This window comes from Rosa rugosa, chromosome 4 (genome assembly GCF_958449725.1).
Source record: "Rosa rugosa chromosome 4, drRosRugo1.1, whole genome shotgun sequence".
Classification (NCBI taxonomy): domain Eukaryota; kingdom Viridiplantae; phylum Streptophyta; class Magnoliopsida; order Rosales; family Rosaceae; genus Rosa; species Rosa rugosa.
Window position 1 is genome coordinate 32729915 of NC_084823.1, and position 25516 is coordinate 32755430.

At 40.5% G+C, this 25516-nt stretch overlaps 2 protein-coding genes across 2 annotated transcripts; both read right to left on the reverse strand.

The window, feature by feature from the left end:
• Positions 1-535: 535 nt before the first annotated feature.
• On the reverse strand, positions 536-3703 carry LOC133744667 (receptor-like protein EIX1). The gene has a single exon (XM_062172737.1). The coding sequence runs from the start codon at positions 3701-3703 to the stop codon at positions 536-538; it is 3168 nt and encodes a 1055-aa protein (XP_062028721.1).
• A 1872-nt stretch (positions 3704-5575) lies between these two features.
• LOC133744668 (uncharacterized) lies at positions 5576-6550 on the reverse strand. The gene is made up of 2 exons (XM_062172738.1): positions 6315-6550; positions 5576-6126 (listed from the first exon to the last, which is right to left on the reverse strand). The coding sequence occupies exons 1-2, from the start codon at positions 6531-6533 to the stop codon at positions 5866-5868; spliced, it is 480 nt and encodes a 159-aa protein (XP_062028722.1). The 5' UTR covers positions 6534-6550; the 3' UTR covers positions 5576-5865.
• Positions 6551-25516: the final 18966 nt, after the last annotated feature.

The window sequence follows — 25516 nt, forward strand, 5'->3', positions numbered from 1 at the left end:
GATGATTATTGAACAAAACAACTTTCTAATATTCAAGCAAATTGATTATTTAATCCAGAAATACAACAGAGAATCTCTAAAATAAAAACAAGCTACGTTCATGGGAAACAGTTGATTGGGAAAGTCCCATGCCAGCTCAACTCCAATCACGTTCTTACAAGTGACAATTACATATCATTTACTACAAAACAATACGGCGTTACCCAAAGAGCTAGCTACGTACTACTTCAATACATAATCTCTTCAATATGGAGTTAAGAAGAAACACACTTCTATGTAGGCTTGCAAACTTCTGCAGATGATTATTGTCCAGAGAAACTTCAACTGATCGGAGGCAAGCATCCAGTACTTCTCCAAGAAGATGCAGCATCTAATAAATATATTATACAACGAAATAAACACTTGTTAGTTTGGAAATGAAAGTTAATCCTGAAATCCAAAATTCCAAATAAATCTTGATCGATGATAACACGTAAAAGAGCACTGCTTAAGTATTAGTATTAATTATGAGAGAGAGATTACCATACAGTTACGATCAACTGAGCAATTGCCGCTTGATCAAAGCTGCCCTCACATAAAGCCAATCATTTAAAGCATTCAAGAACTTGTAGTATGCATATCTCCATGATTTCTTAAATACCAAACTCCCGCAGACTCCCCAAAATCCAACAACAAATCCAAGTCCCAAACTAATGTAAAATCCCCGTGTTATAAGCTCATCTGTATTTTCTTCATCACTCGAGGCATTTTGCCGGTCTCGACTTGTTTCATCTGGCCATGGAGCACACAAGTTTCGAAGTGGAAGTCCACAAAGCTGAGGATTTCCAGCAAAAACGGATGGATCAAAGCCTTGGAGCTGAGTACCGGTTGGAATTTCGCCAGACAAGTTGTTATTTGACAAGTCCAAGTAACCAAGTCGATCAATCCGAGCAAGGCTTGTTGGAATTTCACCATCTATTTGGTTTCTGGACAAATCAAGGAAATCTAACCACTGCAGCATTCCAATATCTGGAGGTATTTGTCCCGTTAAATGGTTTCGCGACAGGTTCAAAGAAACCAACCCGACAAGTCGAGTGATTTCACTTGGAATCTCCCCAGTCAATCTGTTGCTTGAGAAATCAATTGTTTTGAGAAGCCCCAGAGTTTTTTTGTATGGAAACATTCTTCCTTTCCACATGATGGTTGCATCATCCTCGTAATAAGGAGAACTCGAAGGTCTTCCAGCTTCAAATGATTGTAAAGAATGTTGGATTGTTGGACTTGAATTCCCTTGTTGAGCCAAAGATGTCAAACTATCGAGACACTTAGGTATAGTTCCAGAGATTTCATTCATAGAGAAATCCAAAATTTGAACATGTGTTAGATGGCATAGTTGTGAAGGCAAGCTTCCACTAAACTGATTAGATTGAAGGATAAGTATAACCAAATTTGGAAGACTAACCCCTAACCATTCAGGCACTGAATTTGAAAGCTTATTGTCTCCGAGATCAATAACTTTCAAGCTTGTACAGTTCTTCATGGATGAAGGCAATTCTCCCACAAAAGTGTTACTTCTTAGTTTCAATGTTTCCATTCGAAATAAAGAGCCGATAGTGGTTGGAATTTTCCCAAAAAAAGCATTGTTACTCAAATCCAGCAGTTCTAGATTGACCAGATGTCTCCAACAATCTGGAAGTTCTTCTGAAACATGGTTGCTGGAGAGGTTAAGAAATTTTAACATTTTAACCTTCGGAGCACAAAAGAAAGAAGCTATATCTGAAAATCTATTATTGGAGAGATCCAAATATGACACATTTGATAGAATTGAGGGTATTTGGCCATCCATTTGGTTCGAACTAAAACGCACTTCACGCACGCTGAATGATGGAACCTCCAATGTCAAATTCCAAAATGTTCCTCTAAATTGATTATGGGAGAGATCAATAGTCTCAAACTTACCAAAGAGACTCCAAAACAAACTTGGAAGCACATCAGAAATTCCAGCATACGAAATATCAAGATCAATACAAATTTTTTGAGTTCGAAGCCATTTTGGAAAAGATGGCCCGACCTTGCAAGACCTCAGATTTAGAGAATACAATTGAAAAGGAGGAACCCAATCAGATTGGACTTTGAAAACTAATTGATTATCTGATAAATCCAACTTATATAATTTGGAAAGTTTTGAGAAATGAATTTCTGAAATCACCCCTTCCAAAGAATTCACACTAAGATTCAAAGTAGACAAGTTGGACAGTTGCCCAATACTTTGAGGTATTGTTCCGCTTAATTGATTAGAAGAGAGATCTAATGTTTCCAACGATGACAATTGCCAAATCCATTCTGGTATTCTTCCACTTAATTGATTTCTGGAGAGATCTAAGAAAAGCAATGATGACAGTTGCTCAATACTTTCTGGTATTCTTCCGCTGAAGCGATTTCCAGAGAGACCAAAGAAATGCATTGAGAGCAGTTTCCCAATACTTTCTGGTATAATACCACTTAATTGATTTTCGGCAAGATTCAATTCTTTCAAAGAAGACAATTTTCCAATACTTTCAGAAAGTATTCCACTCAAATGATTTTCATGGAGCGATAATTGCTTCAGTGATGAAAGATTTGTTACATTAGGCAGTGGCCCATCAAGATCATTATACGAGAGATCCAATGTCTCTAATGATTGTGGAGCACATAACTGGCTGATGGATTTTGGGATCTCACCTTCAAGTTGGTTGTAGGAGAGAGCAAGATGTGCAAGAAAGCTCATGTTTCCAAAAGCATCGGGAATTTGACCACTTAATTCATTAAAAGAGAGGTCAAGAAATGCAAGAGAGCTCACATTTCTGAAAACATTTGGAATTGGTCCACTTAATTGGCTATCAGAGAGATCAAGGAAGGCAAGAGACTTTGTGTAGTAGGACAACCATATGAATATTGAAGAGCTGATGGTGGGGTTGTAGGACAAACCAACACTAACAAGAGAGTTGGAAGTATTTGTATGAGAAAGAACTGGAGGAGGAAGACCACATTCACGTAATGTCAAGTTCCTTAGATTAGGGAGCTTCTTTACTATTTCTGACCAATTAAAAACATTACTGAGATTATAGCCACTCAGGTCCAAGTATTTCAAAGAAGAAAATTGAGGGAGCCAATCGAGGTTTTCTTCAGAATCACTGAAGCATCCCCAGGCGAGATTGAGATATTCCAAGTGAGTAAGGTTTTTGTATGGGATTAGACCACAAAGACCAGCCCCAGAGAGGTCAAGGTATCTTAGATTGGTGAGAGAACCAATGAACCATGGATTTTTTCCCCCAGAAATGAAATTATTTCTGAGGTCCAAATATGTCAAATTATGTAACTCAGCCAGTTTAGGACTAAGCTTACCTTGTAAAGGTCGGAAGTCAATAAACTCACCATCTCGCCACATATCAATTCCAAGATCAAGTTGAAGAATATGGCCAGTACGGTCGTCACAATAGACTCCTTCCCATATGCAGCAATCTTGGTTCTGGACTTCTGCTCCTCCTGAACCCCACGAAGAGAGTCGATTGTATTCATCCACCAGGTCTTGTTTAATAGCAAGGAGTGCCTCCCTCTCCCTCGCTATGCACTTGGTCACATTAGAACCATGGTGGCCGAGGGATAAGGAAGCACTAGTATGCAGGAGCGCCGCTATAAATATTGATATTGCATAAACATGCTTGAGGCACCTTCCCAGCTCCATTTTGATAATTGATCGAAGATCAGATTAAGATGCAGAATACGAAACATGAATTAACTATATATAAGCGACGTAAACTTCTCTGTAAGAGTAAGGAGACAAGCTACAGTACTGTAGAATTTTCCAAGAGTAAGATAGTCTTTTCGTCAACCAAAAAAAATATAATTTATACGGCCGGCCAACAATAATTGTACCAGCTATTTAAAAGAGCACTGTAAGATAGAAAACTTGCCCAGAAATTACGAAACCTTAATTTATAGGCAAATGAAAGTCTGTAGCTATTTCCTAGCTCTATTGTAATGCAAATATTGAAAGTTGACTGACTTGATGATGACATGCATGTCGACCTTTCTTTCCATCCAAACACCCACAGCTATATATAGAGCAAGTAACCACTGCAAGTGGCCTAGTGATTTTTGCCTAGTTGGGTGTGCTCCCCAACCTAAGTTTGAACCCTGAAGCTGTTAAAGTGGCCAGACACTGTGCTGCAATGCACAGTTGGAGCATTTCACATGCGTTGAAGGGGAAACATCTTGGTTCTAGGAAGCCTTTGGATTCCCCTTGACAAAGTAAAAAAAAAAAAAAAAAAAAAAAAAAAATATATATATATATATATATATATATATATAGAGCAAGTACCAGCTATTTAAAAGAGCAGTGTTAGATACAAAACTTGCCCAGAAATTACGAAACCTTAATTTATAGGCAAATGAAAGTCTGTAGCTATTTCCTAGCTATATTGTAATGCAAATATTGAAAGTTGACTGACTTGATGATGACATGCATGTCGACCTTTCTTTCCATCCAAACACCCACAGCTATATATAGAGCAAGTACCAGCTATTTAAAAGAGCAGTGTCAAATACAAAACTTGCCCAGAAATTACGAAACCTTAATTTATAGGCAAATGAAAGTCTGTAGCTCTTTCCTAGCCATATTGTAATGCAAATATTGAAAGTTGACTGACTTGATGATGACATGCATGTCGACCTTTATAGAGCAAGTACCAGTTATTTAAAAGAGCAGTGTCAAATACAAAACTTGCCCAGAAATTAGTCGTCAAATTACGAAACCTTAATTTATAGGCAAATGAAAGTCTGTAGCTCTTTCCTAGCCATATTGTAATGCAAATATTGAAAGTTGACTGACTTGATGATGACATGCATATCGACCTTTCTTTCCTTCCAAACACCCACAGCTACATATAAATAAATATAAGGGGAAATGATCATTTACCCAATTTTAGCTTAAAAATTGCCCACTTACCCAAACACTCTAAGAGATTATTTCCTTAATACCCAATTTAGTATTTTTTAATTCATTTTTATTTATTTTTGGAACAATTTTGCCCTCTCCATCTTTGTCACTTTGAGAAAGAAGTCATTGGAGACCTTGCTTGACTCCGGTGGCGGACTCCGGCGACTGGTGACCCGACGCCGGCGACCGGAATCCCTCAACCAATGACCGGAATCCGGCAATCGGTCACCGGAATCTGGAATCCGGCTACCGGACTGGTGACCGGATTCCGGCGTCTAAATTTATTGCCCCCTAATAATACCCAGTAACCATATTATTGCCCTCCAGTAATCATATTATTGCCCCCCAATACTCATATTATTGCCCTCCAGTGAATTGCATAAACTCCAAAAACCAAAATGAATACACTACAGGCACAATTGATCAATTTATATGCATATTATTGCCCCCCAATACTCATATTATTGCCTCCCAATAATCATATTATTGCCCCGCAATAGACATGTATAACTACTCATTTTCATTCTTCTTTCTTTTCAGCAAGAAAACACTACAACTGAAGTTGCAATAGATCGCAATAATGCGCACTCCAATGAAACAGGAAAAGTATAGTCTAAACCCACATATCACATTGATGAGATGACCACTATAAAAGCATCATCTCCTCTATAGAGCCGGTATATTCCGGCATGGAGAAAATGTTCCCATTGTTCAACAAAGTAGTAAAAATGCGTATGTGTATATATAATCAATGGAATTATCATTTCACTCTAGCAGACAATTATCACACACCAGTGTGATCGAGGTGTAGGTTTCCTCTGCACCGACATAAGCTTACTTCTACTACCGATATTGTTGGTCACTAGTAAAAACTGGAATAAAGAAAACTAGTCTGCCCGGTTAATGTGCTACTCAACCTGGCAAAGCTTCCTCAGAGTAATGGAGATTCTCTTCTTCTGATTTAGCTCCTCTCCTTGCCACTTCTGAAATCCAGGTTTGCGGTTGATCTCGTGCTTCCATTGGTAGCGTGCTTCTCCTGACATTAGAATCAGGGATCCTGGTGTAAGATAAACAGGAATCTTGGTCGTCACTGGATCCTTTCCCTGATCCTCTAGAAAGCCCCCACTTGTTCCTTCAACTGGACTAAAATGCACAGACATGAAGTCAGTCTCATTTGGTAAATTCATAGCAGTATCCCAAAAACACATAAACAATGATAAAAACAAAAGATGGTTCAGTATGTTCAAAACAAATAGCATTTATAACCCCCCAAACCCAAAGACATAAGCAATCTTTTACTTTGTAATTTTTCCTCATGCCACAAATCTGAATGGAGAAGGCAAGAGTCGACTCGCACCTCACCTGGTTGGTAAGAGTTTAAGATAAGTTGATCAGAGAGTGGCACTCTGGATAAAAGTTCCGACGGAAACGGACTGCCATTCTGCTTCCCACCACGAGCACTTCCCAACTCGATAGGATGAGAATCACTATCACATGAAAGCACAACCTTGTGAATAGAATCCGAAAGCTCAGCTGCCCAATCCGGAAGTCGGTCCAACCCCGACACCGACCGCATCCACCGCCGCCACCACCACCGCAAGTGCTTACTAATTTGATTTGGACACCCATCTTGCCGGGTTTCTCCATCGGGCTTGAATTTTGATGTCGCCCAATCGATGTCTTCATATGGGCGCCCCTAATTTGAAGGCAGGCCTTTGTGGAGAAAGATGTCAGCTTCTAAGTTGGGCTTTGTACTTTTAACACCCATACCCAAATTCTTGTACCGAAATTGTGTTTCTTCGATGGTTCAAAGACCTGGACTTTGAAGAACATTGGCTTTCTCACAAGCTTGAGATTTCTTGCTTGTCATGGGTAATTTCTGTGCAACCCACAAATCCACCGCTTCAAATGAAGATGTGCCGTCACCAATTTTATGTTGCAGACAACCTTCTTTAATTAATGTACACTGTAGCTTTTGTTTTGGAGTGCAGGCGTGTCAACTACAAACCATGCATTAATTGATTCTCAAGGTGCTTATGATCATTGCCATATTTTTAATCACATTGCAACATTTCCTTCATTCTTTTTGTGGTCATTGCTTCTGAGCCATTCAGTAGCTTTGCTAGCTTTTTAATGACAGAGGCTTTGTGCATGCACAATTATTGAAGGTAGTAATTTTGATTGCATTACTTTGTGCAATCGGTGATAGACCCGTCACTTCAATTTGACCTCCATTGCATCTCTATTGCGGCTCTGACATTTGACTTAAGCTGATAGCTCGACGTAGTGCAGGTATGCTTCTTGGCTTGTCGTCTGTATTTGTGGCTTTTACTGAGATGATCATCCATGCAGCTTTGTTTTGGCCGGCTTTGGTCAGAAATCTTGTTTGAGCGAGATGGAGGAGATGAGAAACTGTGATCAATCACTTTGTCTCTGGGAAGCAACATCTTTCTTTAATTTGGTAGAGGAGAGGCACCACCATGCTAGGTTTAATTCACTTTGCTTTCGCTATCTATACGCAGGACGCACCGCCATATAGACATCGAAAGAAAGGAATCACCATGCTTGGTCTAACTCACCTTGCCTTCGCCGCCTATACGCAGGACGCACCACTATATAGACATCGAAAGACAAAGTGAGCAAAGAGTGAAACTGCGGCTGCGAATGAGGGCTTGATGTCGACTTTGTGTCTTGCCCGGAAGACGTTGGTGAGATTTATGAGGATGAGAGCAACGAGGGACTCTTGGAGAGAGAATAGACCATCAACTTCTTGTTTAGGAGTGCTCATAGTTTTACATGATCACCTATTAGCTTTCTGTAATCATATAACACAAAAAAAAAGGAAGACTTGAGAGAAAATGATAATTGACAACATATAGAAGAAATTAGATCCACTGCTGAATATTTGTAGCTTCTCGTGGTCTCTTCTTAGCTTCGGATTAATTTTCTTTTCTTCCCTTGCTCAAAGTCTTTTTCTTCTCTCCTCTGCGTGTTTCCCACTGCTTTTTTTCTCTCTCTTTTTTTCTTTTTTTGCTTCTGCTACCTAACCTCTCTGCTTTTTTTCTCCTCTCTCTCTTTTTTGCTTCTCCTTTTGTTGTTGGGTGGAAAGAGCCTTATTTATAGGCTAATGGATGAGGTGTGGATCACATAGCCTCTTCTCTGATCACTTTTCTTATTTGAATTTAAACGAGATTGCTTGATCAAGATAGAGGTTTGACTCAGAAATTAAACTGCATCTGTAGGTGTCTTATAATGAAATGACTTTAAATGATGAGGGTTTAACTGCACTATCTCTTAGATTTGTATTTCAAACAAAACCCAAGATTCCTCATGTTTCTTTCCAAGCTCACCATTTGAGACACCAACAGTTTGACTATATCTTCTTCTTCTATTTTGAAATATTTTTTTTGACCCAATTTTGCTTTTGCAGGTCTATCACTTCCTCTTTCTTTGACTGATTTTGTAACAAACCTCATCAATCTCCAATTTGAATGCCACATGTTTTAATTGCCACAAAGCTTATCTTTTCCTTTAAAATTTGAACCGGAGATGTGATTTTTTTTTCCTTGTTCAACAAGTTTATATTTAACTTTTGTTTTTGTTTTAGGGAAACGATATTTGAGAGAGAATTTCTGTCTGTTCTCATTGATAATAGGGGCCTCTTTATATAGAGGATTACAATACATAGAATCTGAATTGTACAAGGAAAGGTAATAATACAATGAATGAATATCTCTAAGATATTCTCCGAGATTCTCTCTAATTAAAACCCTATTACCACTAGGTCAAGTAACCTAGAGTTTGGGCCAGACACACAAATAGGGATTTACTTGAACACTCCCCCTTGTGTCGCCCAAACGCGGTGCTTCTCTCGTTGCCTCGCTAAAAACCCTGCCGAGTAACAAAAACCCAATGGGACAAAAATAACCTCGGTCGAAGGGGAAAAGGAGCACAACACACCCTTCACGTTTCTAGACCATACATGTAGACACCTCCCCCTAATGTCTGCATCTCCCCCTGATGACTACGGTCATTGGATTTCGGATAACTTCCGCAAACGATGCTACCAACATGTTTCTCGAAAGTGGAATTTAGGCAATGACTTAGTGAGCAAGCTTGCCATACTGTCCTCAGATAGAACCTGGTTCACTTTGATCTTGAGGAGAGTCTGTTGTTACTGATTATCCTTGGTGTTGTCGCTTTTGATGCAGCCTTGCTTCATTTGTTCAAAACAAGCAGCATTATCCTAAATGCTCGTAGGCTCATCTGTGGAAGACTTCAAACCACAAGTATTCGAACATGCGTAATTATGGATCCAATCCATAAACATTCACGAACTACTTCGTGAAGAGCAATAATCTCTGCATTGTTCGAAGATATAGCGACTAGGGTCTGTTCTGTAGACCTCCAAGATATCACGGTCTTTACCCATGGTGAACACTTAACCAGTTTGGGAACGACCTTTGTGTGGGTCAGAGAGATACCCAATATCAGCAAAACCTTCCAAAACACATGTCTTTTTGGGATGGGGATAGAAGACGCAGGCCAGTGTTGGCGGCGTTCCTGGTGTGTGATTGGTCCGAATCCATCGTCTCTCTGTAGGGATATATAGAACAAGCCCATATCAATCATACATCTCAAGTATCGAAAGATATATTTTACACCAATCCAATGGCGTCGCGTCGGCGCAAAGCTATATCTAGCTTAACAAGTTCACAACATATGAGATGTCCGGTCTTGTGCATTTGAGATAAGTACAATAATGCGCCTATTGTACTTAAGTAAGGCACTTCTGCCTCTAGCACATCTTCGTCATCATCCTTTGGACGAAGAGGATCCTTTTCAGGATCAAGACTACGGACGATCATGGGAGTGCTTGAAGGGTTTGACCCTGTCAAAAATGCCTAAGCATCTATCGACAAGATGCTCAAGTTCCAAACCGATGCATAATCGTGTTCTCCCAAAATCCTTCATCTCAAACTCAGATTTCAAGTGTTCAGCGGTTTCCCTTAACTCTGAAGATCATGTCAAACATGAACCGCGATAGAATCTGAAACTTATTATGGAAACGCGTGGGCATATCCCTTCCCAATCAAGTAGTCATCTTAGTGAGCGTTTCAACCTTATTGCAAACGCGCTCCGTGGTCTGGAGCCACTTGACTTGGGTAAATGAAGTTCACTATGAACTTTCATGTACATTCCGTATCTAGATCCCCATAGAGATACGTAGTGACCACATTTGTAAGCTGCATGTTCAGTTATTCGGAAACTACCAAATTGACAGGGTAGTGGAGTGCAATGACATCCATTACGAGAGAATATATCTCATCGTAGTCGATTCCAGGCCGTTTTGTGAGAAGCCTTGCGCCATAAGGCGAGATTGTCATCTCTTTTTCTCATCACGCTTTCTAATGAAGACCCATTAGTTAACAAGTTTTATGTTAGGAGGTGTTGGCATCATTGGCTCAAAAAACATTCCTCTTCATTAGAGAATCCATCTTAACCTGGATCGCATCTTTCCATTTAGGCCAAATCTCTCTACATTGGTATTCATTCATCAACGGAGCGTGGTTCGATATCATCGGACTCAACAAACTCATGCGCAACGAAATACGCAGTTACATCATCAATTATGATGGAGTTTCTATCCCACGTCTCATGTACACTAGTGTAATTTTCATAGAGCTCTATATTCTCAGGAATAGGTTCTGACGTTGAGGCGTCCCCCAATGATAACCATAACCCGGAAAATACTCATGAGACGGATTTTGAGTGTCGATGATCAAAGGATTGGAGTGTGCCAAAGTATCCTTCGAACCCACGGGCCTCCCACGCATCCTAGCTGGAGCCATGGCCTATAACGCCAGAGTGCCACTCTCTTTGGCGTTGGTGCCATGCCTACCTCCGTGTAGGGTGGCGCTACGTCCTTTCGTAGGGACGTCCATCCTTGCAGGCATGTTTGCAGCATATTTGTGTGATCTCGTCACTTTAACGAGGATCGAGATGAGACATAGTGGGGACAGACCACGACAATTCCTGTCGTTCCTGCTGAACATCTGTGTTCTTATCTCCCCCTAACGATGGGAAGACTGTCTCATCAAAGTGACATCCGCAAATCTAGCGGTAAGGAGATCGCCTAGCAAGGGCATGAAGTGGCGGACGATTGTTGGAGTCTCAAATCCAACGTAGTTTCCCATTCGTCTGTGAGGACCCATCATAGAGCGCTGTGGCGGCGCAATTGGCACATAAATAACACACTCAAATATGTGTAAGTACGATACTTGTACCCAGTCACTAGCTGTAACGTAGAGGTAGATTGAGTGGCGGTGGGTCGTAGACGAATTAGCATAGTTGCATGTGATATTGCATCACCCCAAGCGGATATAAGGAGATTGGTGTGCATTACCAATGTCCGGACTACCATCGTAGTCGTTTCCGCTAGACCATTTGGGTGTGTTTATGGGAATATGATGTCCGACATCAGTCCCAATGCAATAACCATAGAAAGTCTTCGATGTAAACTCTCTAGCATCGTCAAGTCCAATTGACGGAATAGGATGATCAGGGGAGTGAGCCCGTTGTCATATGATATTTGCTAGGAGTGTAGCATAAGCAACATTACAAGTGGATAATGGCACAACACGTGACCAGCGGAGCGTGGTTCGATAACATATGATACTTGCGTGTCAACCAAACATCATGAGATATTTAAACGTCCGCAAGTTGGTTGAATCAGTCCACAAAATCCCCATAGATTCTATGTAAGAACAGAATGAGTATTTTTATATCCTTTTCATAGGACGGTCTCAGTCCTAATTTCCCTAAGGAACGGGCTTTGTAAAATGAGCGAGAGGCTTTAGAAGCAACCAATGAGCATTTTGGTTGGGCCTGAGCGTCTGAAACGCTATTTGAAGCAAGTTGGTGATTGCAGCATCACCTGGGGCGCCATCACCATGATGGACACCATCCATGGTGTATGGTGTCATGGATAGGGACTGCGCCAGCCCTAGGCTGGTGGTGGACGGCGGCGGTGCCAGGGGCAGCGGCGGCGGTCACACTTAGTCCAAGAATCAACCTTTGATTCATACTTCATTTCGCTCGAGAGAATAGATGTCCGTGTGAAGTCTTTTGTAGACGGATCATCATATCATGACTAGGATGATCTATCCTGTCGTGACAAAGCCAATATGTGTCTAAATCTAAGAGATATTCTCTCATAACTTTTATTGGATTAATAGCTCAAATAGTGACATAGAATCCACTAGAGAGACACATAAACTTCTCTAAGATGCGCATTTGTTCGCAATCATTAGAGGTATTGCAAAGGAACTCATTTCAGTTCTCTACATGCGTTTTCGCATGGAATCCGTTAGCTATTTATAGGGTACGATTTGCCCTAAGAGCGTAGAGAGTTTCTGTGACAGTAATCAAGGTGCCATTTGGCAAGTGGAACTTGGGCTATTCCATGTCCTTGAATTAATACCGATGGCCCAGCCATCGTAGTCACAAAGTAATATGCTTAGAATCAAAATGGAGTCATAATGAAAAGAACTCGATATTTTATTCATAAGCCAACGGAGTTACATCATTGTCTATTTGACCAAAGAAAATCTAATCCAAAATACCAGCTAATGCAAAACAATGGTAGCCGTCTAACTTCTTTCGGTAATTCTAAAATAAATGTGACCAGGTGAGTAGAGAGATGTCGGTGGAGCAAGGCTCGCTTAAGTACCACTAATCTCAGAACCTTCCTAGACATCACACTTACTTTGGGTGAGCCTACTTTGAAGAAAGACTAAACCATTGACATTTACTACAAAAATATATGGCAATTGCCTATTACATCTCTTGGAAAAATAAAGACTTAAACAGAATTGGCGATCTATTGATCCCAGCCAGATTCGTAGTCTTCAACCCTTCACTCTAGATCATCTTCTTGATCTTCTTGTTCCATATCGTGAGCTTCTCTTGCTTCACAATATGCTTTGTAGGCGGTGACAATTTCTTCACGAGCTCTACAAATGTGTGCCCAATGACCGGATACTGTCGTGACAAAGCCAATATGTGTCTAAATCTAAGAGATATTCTCTCATAACTTTTATTGGATTAATAGCTCAAATAGTGACATAGAATCCACTAGAGAGACACATAAACTTCTCTAAGATGCGCCTTTGTTCGCAATCATTAAAGGTATTGCAAAGGAACTCATTTCCGTTCTCTACATGCATTTTCGCATGGAATTCGTTGGCTATTCATAGGGTACGATTTGCCCTAAGAGCGTAGAGAGTTTCTGTGATAGCTGTAATCAAGGTGCCATCTGGCAAGTGGAACTTGGGCTATTCCATGTCCTTGAATTAATACTGATGGCCCAGCCATCGTAGTCACAAAGTCATATGCTCATAATCAAAATGGAGTCATAGTGGAAAGAACTCGAAATTTTATTCATAAGCCAACAGACTACATCATTGTCTCCTAACCATTAGGGGAATCTAATCCAAATGCTAGCTAATGCAAAACAATGGTAGTCGTCTAACTTCTTTCGGTAATTCCAAAATAAATGTGACCAGGTGAGTAGAGAGATGTCGGTGGAGCAAGGCTCGCTTAAGTACCACTAATCTCATAACCTTCATAGACATCACACTTACTTTGGGCGAGCCTACTTTGAAGAAAGACTAAACCATTGGCATTTACTACAAAGTATATGGCAATTGCCTATTACATCTCTTGGAAAAATAAAGACTTAAAACAGAATTGGCGATCTATTGATCCCAGCCAGATTTGTAGTCTTCAACCCTTCACTCTAGATCATCTTCTTGATCTTCTTGTTCCACATAGTGAGCTTCTCTTGCTTCACAATATGCTTTGTAGGCGGTGACAAGTTCTTCACGAGCTCTTCAAATGTGTGCCCAATGATCAGACACTCCACATCGAGAACATACATCTCTTTTCTCGAACTCCATTGATTGAGGCGCTTTGAAAGCGTCATTTAGATGGCTCTTAGTGTTGGTGGCGTCACCAACATGGCCAGAGGCGTTGCCTCCCTCTCTATTTCCACGTTGACCTCTTCGGTTCCGTGTTCGCCTATTTTGGCGTTTACCTTCCCAAGTAGAGCGATTATATAGACCAGAACGTCCAGAAGTATCCCTAAGATTAGGGTTTCGCTCTTGGCGCCCTCTCTTAGAGGAGCGACTATAATTGGATTCTGGAATATGCTCTGTTTCCATGGATCTCGAATTATAGTTCTTCACAAGGATGTTGTCATGCTTTTCAGCGACATTCATAGCTCCAATAAGCTCATGAAACCTTGTCATCAGTCCTGCAGTAACATCGATTCGATAGTTCTTAGCAACCATCAATGCAGAGACGGGGAAGGTAGAGAGAGTCTTCTCAATCAACATCGCATCTGTGATCTCTTTACCACAGAATTCCATTAAGAATTTAATGCGAAGTGCTTCCGAGTTGTAGTCAAGAACTGACTTGAAATCACAGAAGCGGAGGCTATGCCATCTCACTTCTAGGTCAGGAAGCAGGGAGTCACGGACATTGCCAAATCTTTCTTCGAGTGAGACCCACAGCCTTCTGGGGTCTTCTTCATTCATACACTCGTACTGGAGCGAATCATCCATATGACGAGTCATTAGGATGATGGCTTTCGCCTTATTTGCCTCTAAGGCTGCTCTATTTGCTTCCAAAGCTTGAGCTTGCTCAACAGTTAGCACGTCCTGGCTAGGCTCGAGAATCGTATCTAGGATTCCATCGGCCTTGAGATGCTGGCGGACATCACGAACCCACCTGTGATATTCAGAGCCAGTTGTTCCCAATGGAGCAAAGTCCAATTTGTTCAGGTTACTCATCCTGAAAGAGAACAAGAAATTAGGGTTAGTTTCGGAGAGAAAAATGCTACCACGAAAACAAATAAAATTTCTGAGCGTAGTCGCTTCCAAGAAATTAGGAATTTCCGAGCGTAGTCGCTTCCAAGAAATTCGATTCCAAGAGGGGTTGGATTAGATCGAAACAATGATGTTTGCGGTCGATCGTTTCATCTCAACAAACTCTAAGTTTGGAGGACTCTACAAGCTCCAAGCTTGAAGTGAGCACGAATCCCCATAGTTCGGCTTAATTTGGTCTCCCCTATGATAAAGAAAGGGGGGTAGAAGAAGGGATGTTGCAAGTCCCTGAGAAAAGGAAAGGAAAAGAAATAAAAACTTAAAAAACGGGAACTTTTTGTAAAAAATACCTCGAAATAGGTCGCCGGAAAATTTGACCGGAGCAAGTGGTCGGAAAAAGTCGCCGGTGGCCAGAATAGTGGTCGGAAAGTTGACCGAAGACGGTCAACCGAAGTTGATCGGTGCTGACGCGGCAGTGGGGTCCCTGATGATGACGTGGCTGCTGACGGCGTGATGACGTGGCTGCTGACGGTGTGATGACGTGGCAGGGTCTTTGGCAGTGGGCCTCTGGGCTGCGTCAAGTGCTTGGGCCGGTCCTTTTCTTCTCTTTGGGTCGCGTCCTTTTCTTCTCTCTAGGCCTCCTCCTTTAGCTTTTTTTTTCTTTCTTTCTGCTTCTGCCTGTTTTTCTGGACGAAGATTAGTTGGCCGGTTCAGTACTTTTTAGACCGGTTTTTGTGATTTTTCTTCCTGTTCCTGAAACTTCAGATTGAGGGGCTTCTTTTGACAAAATTTGGTGGAAATTAGATGTCCGGAAGATGGTGAACCGGTGGAATATTTGCTGCGGGTTGTATGGAGCTTCCGGTGGCCGGTTCGGTAGGTTTCCGCCCGGTTCTTGGGGTGTCGCCGCCGGTTCTGGACTCCTGAGATTGAGTGCTTCAAGGTGTGAGGTGGAGGCAGAAAAGATTCAAGGTTTTGTATTCGGATTCAAGGTTTTTAGCTTCTTGAATCAGGGTTTGGCTATTTGTTTAAGGCTTAGGGCTTCGTGCTGATAACGTGTTTTAGGGAAACGATAATTGAGAGAGAATTTCTGTCTGTTCTCATTGATAATAGGGGCCTCTTTATATAGAGGATTACAATACATAAAATCTGAATTGTACAAGGAAAGGTAATCATACAATGAATGAATATCTCTAAGATATTCTCTGAGATTCTCTCTAATTAAAACCCTATTACCACTAGGTCAAGTAACCTAGAGTTTGGGCCAGACACACAAATAGGGATTTACTTGAACATTTTTTTATTAATCAAAAACCAAAAAGTGTACTTAATATTATCCAGCCGTCCATTCATGCTGGTGCAAATGCTCGTTAGTGCTATGAATCCTTAGTTCGTTTCTAACAATTTTTTTTTTTCTATTTCTCAAGACAATCATCCCTAAATTCTAAACCCTTATGATGCAGAACGGATGACAGTCCAATTCGAAGAGCAGCTTGATCGTGCAAGAGGAGGAAAACGAAAAGTGACTAGTAGCCACGCCATAGCTCGGTGTCCGATTGGGACGTGCCTTAGCTTTCCGGCAAAGGAATCGTGCCAGGAACAAGACTCGTTGCTATGCCACGACCTGTGGGCTTTTTCGGGCTTTCGGGGTCGTTTAGGGCCTCAAAACTGCATTTTTCTAATTTTCGGTGTTTTGGTTTTCTAGTTTATTTTTGGATTGTTTTCGTTTTTACCCATGGGCTTTAGGGTTTCATTGTTAGTCGCCCTAGGGTTTCTTTTCTCTTATTTAAGCAATCTTAAACGGCTGCAGAACCATCTTTTCATCTTATTATCAATCAAATAGAGAATTTTCTCTTTTATCTCTGGTGGACTCCAGAACCCTTTGTTTAGGTTTATCGCTTGTAAACCTAGTTTATCATTCCGACTGCGTCACCTTATTTGCTCGCCTCTTTTGTGTCTGTCTTCAAAACTCTTTTTCCATATTTTCTTTTCCATCATAAACTTCTTTAGCATAGTCATTATATCTCTCTAATGTGATGCTTTGAAGTTCAATCATCGCAGAACAAGCAACTTTGTTGTATATTTCCTAAAAAAAAACATATGAAGTAAGAGCAACTCATCCAAAATGTCTCTGATGATGATGCTTATATGCAATATATTGAACCATAATAGAATGTTTGAAAAGGAGAAGTCTCTAGTACTTTGTAAAAGAAAAAAGAAGAATTGTAAGGGAGAGTAGTTATGGTAATTTGTAAAAAGAAATTGAATCAAAGTAATAGGAAAGTAGAGGGGTTGTGTACATAGAGAAAATAGGTGTGTCAATAACACCACCCTAAATGAAATGGCCAAAAATAGGGAAGCAAAAGAATTTTTTTATTTTTTTATAACAAATTACCCACAAGTGTCTTTTTAAATTTTATATTATCAATTAAGCTACTATATGTGGAGGGCTTAAAATCTTAAATGAAATGGCCACAAATTATATAAGTTAAGTATGTGACTTTGAGGGCCCTTCCACTAAGGGATCCATTTTTTTTTTGTTAATTTAAGAGATCCTTTATGGGACTCACTTTTTGATCACAAGTCGATATCTCGACCATTTAGTTCTTAGGACTCTATGGATAGGTCACCACTGCAAATTTTCAGCCAAATTAATGATTTTTTTTTCTTTTATTTCTTTAAAGAGGATCAAAGGATTTCACTCCTACCTTCATGGTGACTCGAACTCAGGACCAGCTGGATCCTAGGTAGTGGGTGCTCTAACCACTGAGCTAACACCACATCGTCGCCAGATTGATGATCATTAAGGTACCAAACTAGATCAAATCAATAGACGAATCAAATCTGTCTAACCTGAACCCTCATGTTTATAATTGTAAATTACAGTTTTGAATGACTTAACGTTGATATATTTGGTTGAAAATTTGTAAAAGTAATCTACTCATATAGACCTAAAAACTGAATGGTCAAGATACCCATATGTGACCGAAAAGTTGGTATAATAAGTGATCATTTAAAATGACTCAAAAAAAGGATCCCTTCCTAAAAGGGCCCTGTATAACTATATATATATTAGCCTATTGTCTAAGATAAACGCGTACTGAAACTTTGTTCCAAAAAAAAAAAAAAACAAAGAGGCTAGAGTCACTACTAAAAAAAACCTCAATTGCTTTGCCTTTTTACTTCGGCATCAATTGCCATAGCAATTGAGACCCTATTGCTACAGAAAATGTTCCGTCACGATTAAGAGTTATTATTTGCGACAGAAAATCTTTGTCGTGGTAACTTTGTAATCAATTGCGACCCTTTTTCCTTTTGCAGTCGCAAAATTTATTTATAAAAAGGAAAAAAAAAATCTTACCATGGAAAAGTGGGAAAACAGCCATCAGAAAAACAAATAACATCTTGGCGCCTATCCTAATTTTTTTCCCTATGTTTTTTCTTTTGTTTTTTGTGCCAAATTTCCCACTAACTGAAGCCCTAATTCTTTTTCCCTCTACAGCCCCAATTCGCTCTCTCCCTAGCTTGCTTGCTCGCTCGATCTCTCTCTCTCTCTCTCTCTCTCTCTCTCTCTCTCTCTCTCTCTCTCTCTCCCAAGCTCCGAGTCATATCTGTTGTCTCGACTACCGCCGACGTCGACAGAGACCCAGATATAGCCAAGCACGCCCAGATGGGTCAAATTGCCACAACCAGAGTTCTCTCGGAGCTTCAAATCATCGCCGGCTGCTTCTACAGGTGAATTGGTTTCTGGGTGTTCGTTATTGAGCTTCCGTTTTAGAGGGTTTTAGTGTTTGAGTGTGGTTTTGGTATAGCACACCATGGTGGCCGTGGGAGTCGTAAGCGGAGCAAAAAGAGGCTCTCCGGTGCGGACTTTCTTGATCTCGAAGAGGTGGTCCATTCGGATGAGGAGGAGGAAGAGGATGAGGGCGAGGACGGTACACTTTAGCTAGTGCTTCTACTAATCTCGTTTGATTTGGAATTGTGTATTTGTTGATTTTTGTTCTTGGATTTAGGGCATCATCTTCTTCTTCTAACACCCGACCTCCTGTTTAGCAAAAGTCCGACCTCCTCAATTTCTAGGGTTTCGGCGCATTTGGGAATCTGATGAAATTCTCTTCATTTCTGAATTGTTTTTGAGATTGAAAAATTTGATCTCTTCAGGTTCTATGGTGGCTACGTTCATCTGCCCTTTGGATGTCATCAAGACCAGGTTACAAGTCCACGGAATGCTTACCGGTCAAAGAGGTAATTCTTGGTTCAATAAGTTATTGAATTCGGAGCAAGTTTCGATTTTTAACAGTCCCAAATTTAGTACCTAATCTATTGGAATTATGTGTTTCGATTTGTGTTTGTGATTTTTGAATTTGTATGAAGTACATAATAGTGGTTTATTTATGAGCTCTAGAGACTATTTAGTAGTTGGTTCAAACATTCTATATTGTCATAATGTAGAGGATGGTGGCATGGCAAACTCTTAATTGGTGAAAATATGATAGCTGCTGCTGGGGCTGCCACAACCATTTCAACAAATCCATTGTGGGTTGTTAAGACAAGACTGCAAGTAAGTTTGATGTTCTTATTGTTAGAACAACTACATCTTCTCCTAACCTTCAGCCATCTGATTCTCCTACATTAACTACATAGGCTGTTATGATTCTGATGTATCAGTTTAGATCATAACTGTAAATAGGTTTTAATAGGATTTAATCACAGCATTGTAACTGCAGCAGCTAGCTGCATATATATATATGTGTATCCTTGCAGATATCAATACACTGAAAACTTACATTCTATATGGTATCAAAGCGGGTTACCCACGTGTGCATGCCTCACAGCCACACGGGCTCCACGTCACCCAAAGTTGTCCACGTGTATGGCTTGAAAATTCGCCACACGTGCGGGGGCGTGTTGAGAATATATATACATCCCACATGGGAAAAATGAGACCTTGCCTATGGGTTTATAAGGGTTTGGGCCACTCCATCCATTGCCAATTGGTTTTGGATGTGAACCCCAGATTACTTTATCATGACACGCCTCCAACTCCCTTCGCTTTCAATGACTCCTCTCATCCTCACCTCCCCACGACAACCACTCAGCTCATCACATATCACCGCCGACCTCACCCGGCGCCTATATCTCCCCAGATTACCGCTGAGGCACCTTCTCCGGCCAGCGATCCTACACCACCCACCATCCCCTCCGTTCAGTCTGAACCGGCTCCATTACTGACCTACAATCGTCGTCCAACGAATCCGACCTCCACTGACACACCGTCACCTTCTGTTCAGCCCGCCAACATCCCTGTTACAGACGACGCACCATCTCCACACGCTCCGGCGCTTCCAGTCCGGGCACCCCCTCTGCCCTCCACACACTCGATGCAAACATGGCTCCGAGATGGGATAGTTCAGACCCGACTCAGAACCGATGGAACTGTAAAGTACCCTATCCCCAAAGCTCTTCTTTCTATTATTGATGAATTGGAACCCACTTGTTACACACAGGCTTCCAAAGATGCAAAATGCAGAGCTGCCATGACCGAAGAAATTAATGCCTTGTTGAAAAACCGTACCTGGTCCCTCGTTCCCTCCTCTCCTTCCCATCATGTTGTCAGCTGCAAATGAGTTTTTCGTATCAAGCGCAACTCTGATGGCTCCGTCGAACGCTACAAGGCAAGGCTTATTGCCAAAGGCTTCCATTAGCAACATGGCATCGATTATGGGGAAACTTAAAGTCCTGTAATCAAGCCAGCCACTATACGAACTGTTCTATGTCTTGCTGTTTCTCGGGGTTGGTCTCTTCACCAACTCGATGTCAAGAATGCCTTTCTCCATGGCTATCTCCAAGAAGATGTCTACATGTCTTAGCCACCTGGGTTTGCTGATCCTTCTCGGCCCTCCTGTGTGTGCAAGCTTCATAAGGCACTCTATGGCTTAAAACAAGCTCCACGTGCCTGGTTTCACCGTATGAGCTCGTTCCTTTTATCTGTTGGTTTTCGCATCAGTAAGGTCGACTCTTCTCTTTTCATCTTTCACACTGGCCCGCACACCATATATTTCTTACTATATGTTGATGATATTGTGGTTACGGGTAGTCATGATCGGCTTCTCCAGAGCTTCATTAATGCTTTGGGTCGTGGATTTAATATCAAGGATCTAGGTCCACTCCACTACTTTCTTGGATTGCAAGTCACTTCTCATTCCCACGGTATTCACCTCAATCAGGTCAAGTATGCACATGACATCCTCACCAAGCATGACCTGTTGCTAAGCCAACCCATGAGCACACCTCTTTCTGCAAAGTTTATTCTCACCGCTGATGATGGGGTTTTACTTGATAACCCTACTGTGTTCCGCGAAATGGTTGGCTCCTTGCAGTATCTCACCATCACTCGCCCTGATATAGCTTTTGTAGTCAATTCCGTGTCTCAATTCATGAGTAAGCCACGTGTTCCTCATCTTATAGCTGCCAAACGTATCCTCCGCTACGTCAAAGGCACATTAGATCATGGTTTGTCTTTCAGCCCTCAGCGCCAACCTGTTCATGTCTCTGCCTATTCGGATGCAGACTGGGCCGGCTGTCTGGACTCTCGTCGCTCCACCTCTGGCTACCTCATCTATCTTGGCAGCAACTTAATCTCTTGGTGCTCCAAGAAGCAGCCCACAATTGCTCGCTCAAGTGCGGAATCAGAATATCGCTCCCTTGCTCATGCAAGTGCTGAAACCACATGGTTAACCTTCTTGCTATACGAACTTGGTGCTCATATTCAATTCCCTATCTCACTTTACTGTGACAACCTTAGTGCAACCTACATGGCATCTAACCCAGTTTTCCACGCCCTTACAAAACACATTGAGTTAGATTATCATTTTGTCCGGGAAAAGGTCGCCCTTGGTAGCCATCGTGTTAGTTATATACCTTCGGTGGATCAACCTGCTGATCTTCTCACGAAACCACTTCATAAGCATAGTCATCTTCTTCTCTGCACCAAACTTGTGCGTCCAAAACCGCCCAGTTTGAAGGGGGGTGTTAGAACAACCACATCTTCTCCTAAACTTCAGCCATCTGATTCTCCTACATTAACTACATAGGCTATTATGATTCTTATGTATCAGTTCAGATCATAACTGTAAATAGGTTTTAATAGGATTGAATCACAGCATTGTAACTGCAGCAGCTAGCTGCATATATATATGTGTATCCTTGCAGATATCAATACACTGAAAACTTACATTCTACACTTATGCTTGTAATTCATTTGAAATGAAATAGTCGGAATGTGTGTGTGTGTGTGTGGATATAAAATTTGTAAGTAATGATCTTAGTTTATAATACATTCAAAACTGATTACTAGAACATATATAATCAGGACATCTCTGATTCCCTTTCATCTCCGCTAGGCTGCATGCTTATTCTATGGTTAATTGTTGAATAACTTAATGGAGTTGTCTGTGTCCACACACATGCCATGCCCTTGCAAGCATGTGTGTGTGTTTCTGTATTCAGGGCTTTGTAGCTCTGGTTAAGACGTTAAGTATAGTTACTGGAGTTTGTTTTTGTCAGCAATAGAAAATGCTTCGTTGTGTTGCAGTCTCACTGAAGAACCTAAACCAGGCCTTTAACTGGAAATGGGTGGGATTTTAGAGGTCAAAGTTAATCCAATATCAGTCTGAGATGGATGCACTGGCCAAGCAGGCATAGATGTTGTACCATAAAAACATGGTTTCTGGGATTTGGATATGATGACATATGAATTAAATATGATCCAACGTACTTAAAAATTTCTGTTTTGAAGTAACATTTTTTTTTTTGTTATTTTGTTTCATTATGAGCCGAACTTTGCTAGCCTCTATATATTATAGGTATTTTCTGTTTTCATTTTTGAAATTAAACGAAATAGTTTGTCACAAAATCTATTACTACAAACTCTCTCAATATCAACCTGTTTGGTGGGACAATTTTGAGCAGACTCGGGTGGATCAAATTACACAACAGCTGAAATATGGAATATCAGAGTTTGGAAACAATGAGAACGTGTCATCAGCACCTCAGGATCCAGACCACATATCCTCTGCATATCAAGTTGACAAGGAGGTACAATTTTCTTCAATTTCATATTTCCATGGTTCGTTGATTACTTGTGTATTTTCTGGCTATATGTTGTGATGTTTTGATGTTTGAACTATTAACTCTTAAGCACTGATTATAAACTACATTGAGTTTTTTTGCTGGGTGAGTTGATATAGGAGAAGACATCTTTGGCATACTTTAAACTGAAGGTGCCTATATTGTTGGTTTAGTTTATATATGCTATATTAGTCTTGGCTTTGTTGATGTTATATCTTATATTATATGAAGTCTACTGGAACTTTGAAGTACATTTGATTCATTAATTGTGCTTCATCCTTGTCATTGTTCAGCTTGGTTATTTTGATATTATCTCATTAGTGCCAACTTATAAGTCATTGTTCATTTTGATTCTGAAAGGTTAAACTCTTGAAAAAGCTTTATTGGTTGTTCACTCATTTAATCAAACTTATGTATTGTATTTATTGATAAAGAATAATAATAGTAATAGTGTTAGTGGCATGATTTTACCCCTCACCCTTAGATTGTTAACCTAACTAAAGCCATTGATATCAATTAGTTCAGCCAGCAGAATAAATAGGATTACACATCGTCATTTTGTACTTTTTGGTCAATGAAATGGAATATGAATTTCTGTCATTTACATGAACTTCAAATTGAGTTCTTTAGCTGTTTTTTGGTGCAGGGGTGGGACATGTATGTTATGGTGAGCTACTTGATGCGAATTCTGGAAGTTTACTTACTTAGTAATGAGTATGTGGTTTTGTCAAGTGAATTTAATTTAACACTTTCCAAAACCTGAAGAATTTTTTACTTAATGCCCTTGCTTTTGATAATGTTGATAGTTTGGCCATTTCTTCGACTTCTAATGAAGGTGCTGCAGTGTTGGCATGGGTTGCTTTGGCTGATCTTTGTTTTTAAACAACCTTTGGCTGGTGCTAGCTTTGGTGTGCAATTCAACCTTTGGCTGATCTTTGCAATATTTTTTAATTTTTGATATCTGCTGTAGATGATATTGGCTTTGGTGTGCAACTCACACCATTTTTTTTGTTTTAATAAATGAAATATTTTTTTGCGACGACAAAGTTTCTGTTGCAACCAATTCACCCCTTTTTTTTTTTTTAAATGAAATATCTTTTTGCGACGGCAAAGTACCCGTCGCAAATAGTTTAACCATTGCAACGGCAACAGTTATCCGACGCGAATACTTTTTGCGACGGAAATTTACCGTCGCAAATGGATCTTGTGACGCCACCTATTGCAATGCTAACATTTCCGTCGCAAATGCTCAATCTGCCGTGGCGAAAAGTATTTGCTACGGCAAAATGACTATTTGCCGTCGCAAACAGCCGTCGCAATTGAAGTTTTTTTTAGTAGTGAGTCTTTTGCCTTGTGTTTAAAGTATTATATAACCTTCAGAAAAATAAGATCATATGCGATTATGTTATTGGTTACATCATTGATTAGTTTCAAATTAGACCAAGAATCATCCTAGCTTTGTGATTATGCAGATTTAACACCGTGAAAATTGTGTGGTCAACTAGATATATGAATTCCTAGCTAGCTAGCTAATATGATTATGATCAACTCATCTGCAACAAGATACTTGTATATGCTACAGATCGGGCTGCCAGAAACCATCAAAATAGGGATAGATAATGGGGCTACTAATAAGCACGATTAGAGGATTACTTGTTTTTTTTTTAAGAATAGATAATTTCATTACTTATCCATGGTCAGAAGGCACGTACATCATATGTTGTCTTACACCAAAAAAAACCTAGATGGCACAAGGTGCCAAGCAAATGACAAGTAACCCTCATTGTATACAAAATAAACACAATTATTAAACCTAGCCATATGAATACAAATCCATATTACCTAAATCTTTATCATAGCAACTCTAGTGGCCTGGAGACCTCAATTGGTGTACAGCTAGAGAAACCAAACTTAAATAACAAAAGACCAAAATCCAAATGCTAGGTAGAGAGAGCAGGAAATTTAGAGCTTCCCTTTGCCCTTATCTTTAGGGCTAACCTCCTGAGTAATAGTAGCAGCAGGGCAAGTGAGACTCAATGGAGTCACACCGCTACAAAAAAGAATTCATTTAGCTTCACTAGTTAGCGTCGGCGTCAGAATGCCGTCGCCATTGATAAAAAATTTGCTACGGCTAATGCCGCGTCGCAAATAGAAAAATTATTTGCCACGGCATGGCGTCGCCGTCGCATAAATGTTCCTTAAATTGCTACGGCATATTTTTTCCGTCGCTAAATTTCTCTACTTTTAACTACGGTAGAATGTGCCGTCGTGTATTTTCCTTTTATACATTTTTTGTTTTTTTTTTTGTTTTGACTTTTGGGTGAATATAGGTGCCAAAATTAAACATGTCAGCAAAAACTTTGGGTTCATGAATATTGTTCTTGTTCCCACTCCCTCCATCTGCTATTTCCCGCTCCCTCCATCCAGTCCCGACAATGAAGTCAACCATAGCAATCCGCGAAGTCGACATCTGCTAGTTCAGCTCCACCTCCTTCCTATTTTTCTTCTTCCTCCATTGCTCAGATCCTAAACTCTAATACCCAGA

Excerpts from the sequence above, each read along its gene's own strand:
- LOC133744667 (XM_062172737.1), bottom strand. The coding sequence starts at position 3,703 with ATGGAGCTGGGAAGGTGCCTCAAGCATGTTTATGCAATATCAATATTT.
- LOC133744668 (XM_062172738.1), bottom strand. The coding sequence starts at position 6,533 with ATGCGGTCGGTGTCGGGGTTGGACCGACTTCCGGATTGGGCAGCTGAG. Across the intron at positions 6,127-6,314 it reads ACTCTTACCAACCAGGTGAG|ACTGACTTCATGTCTGTGCA; the intron begins GTGCGAGTCGAC and ends TTACCAAATGAG.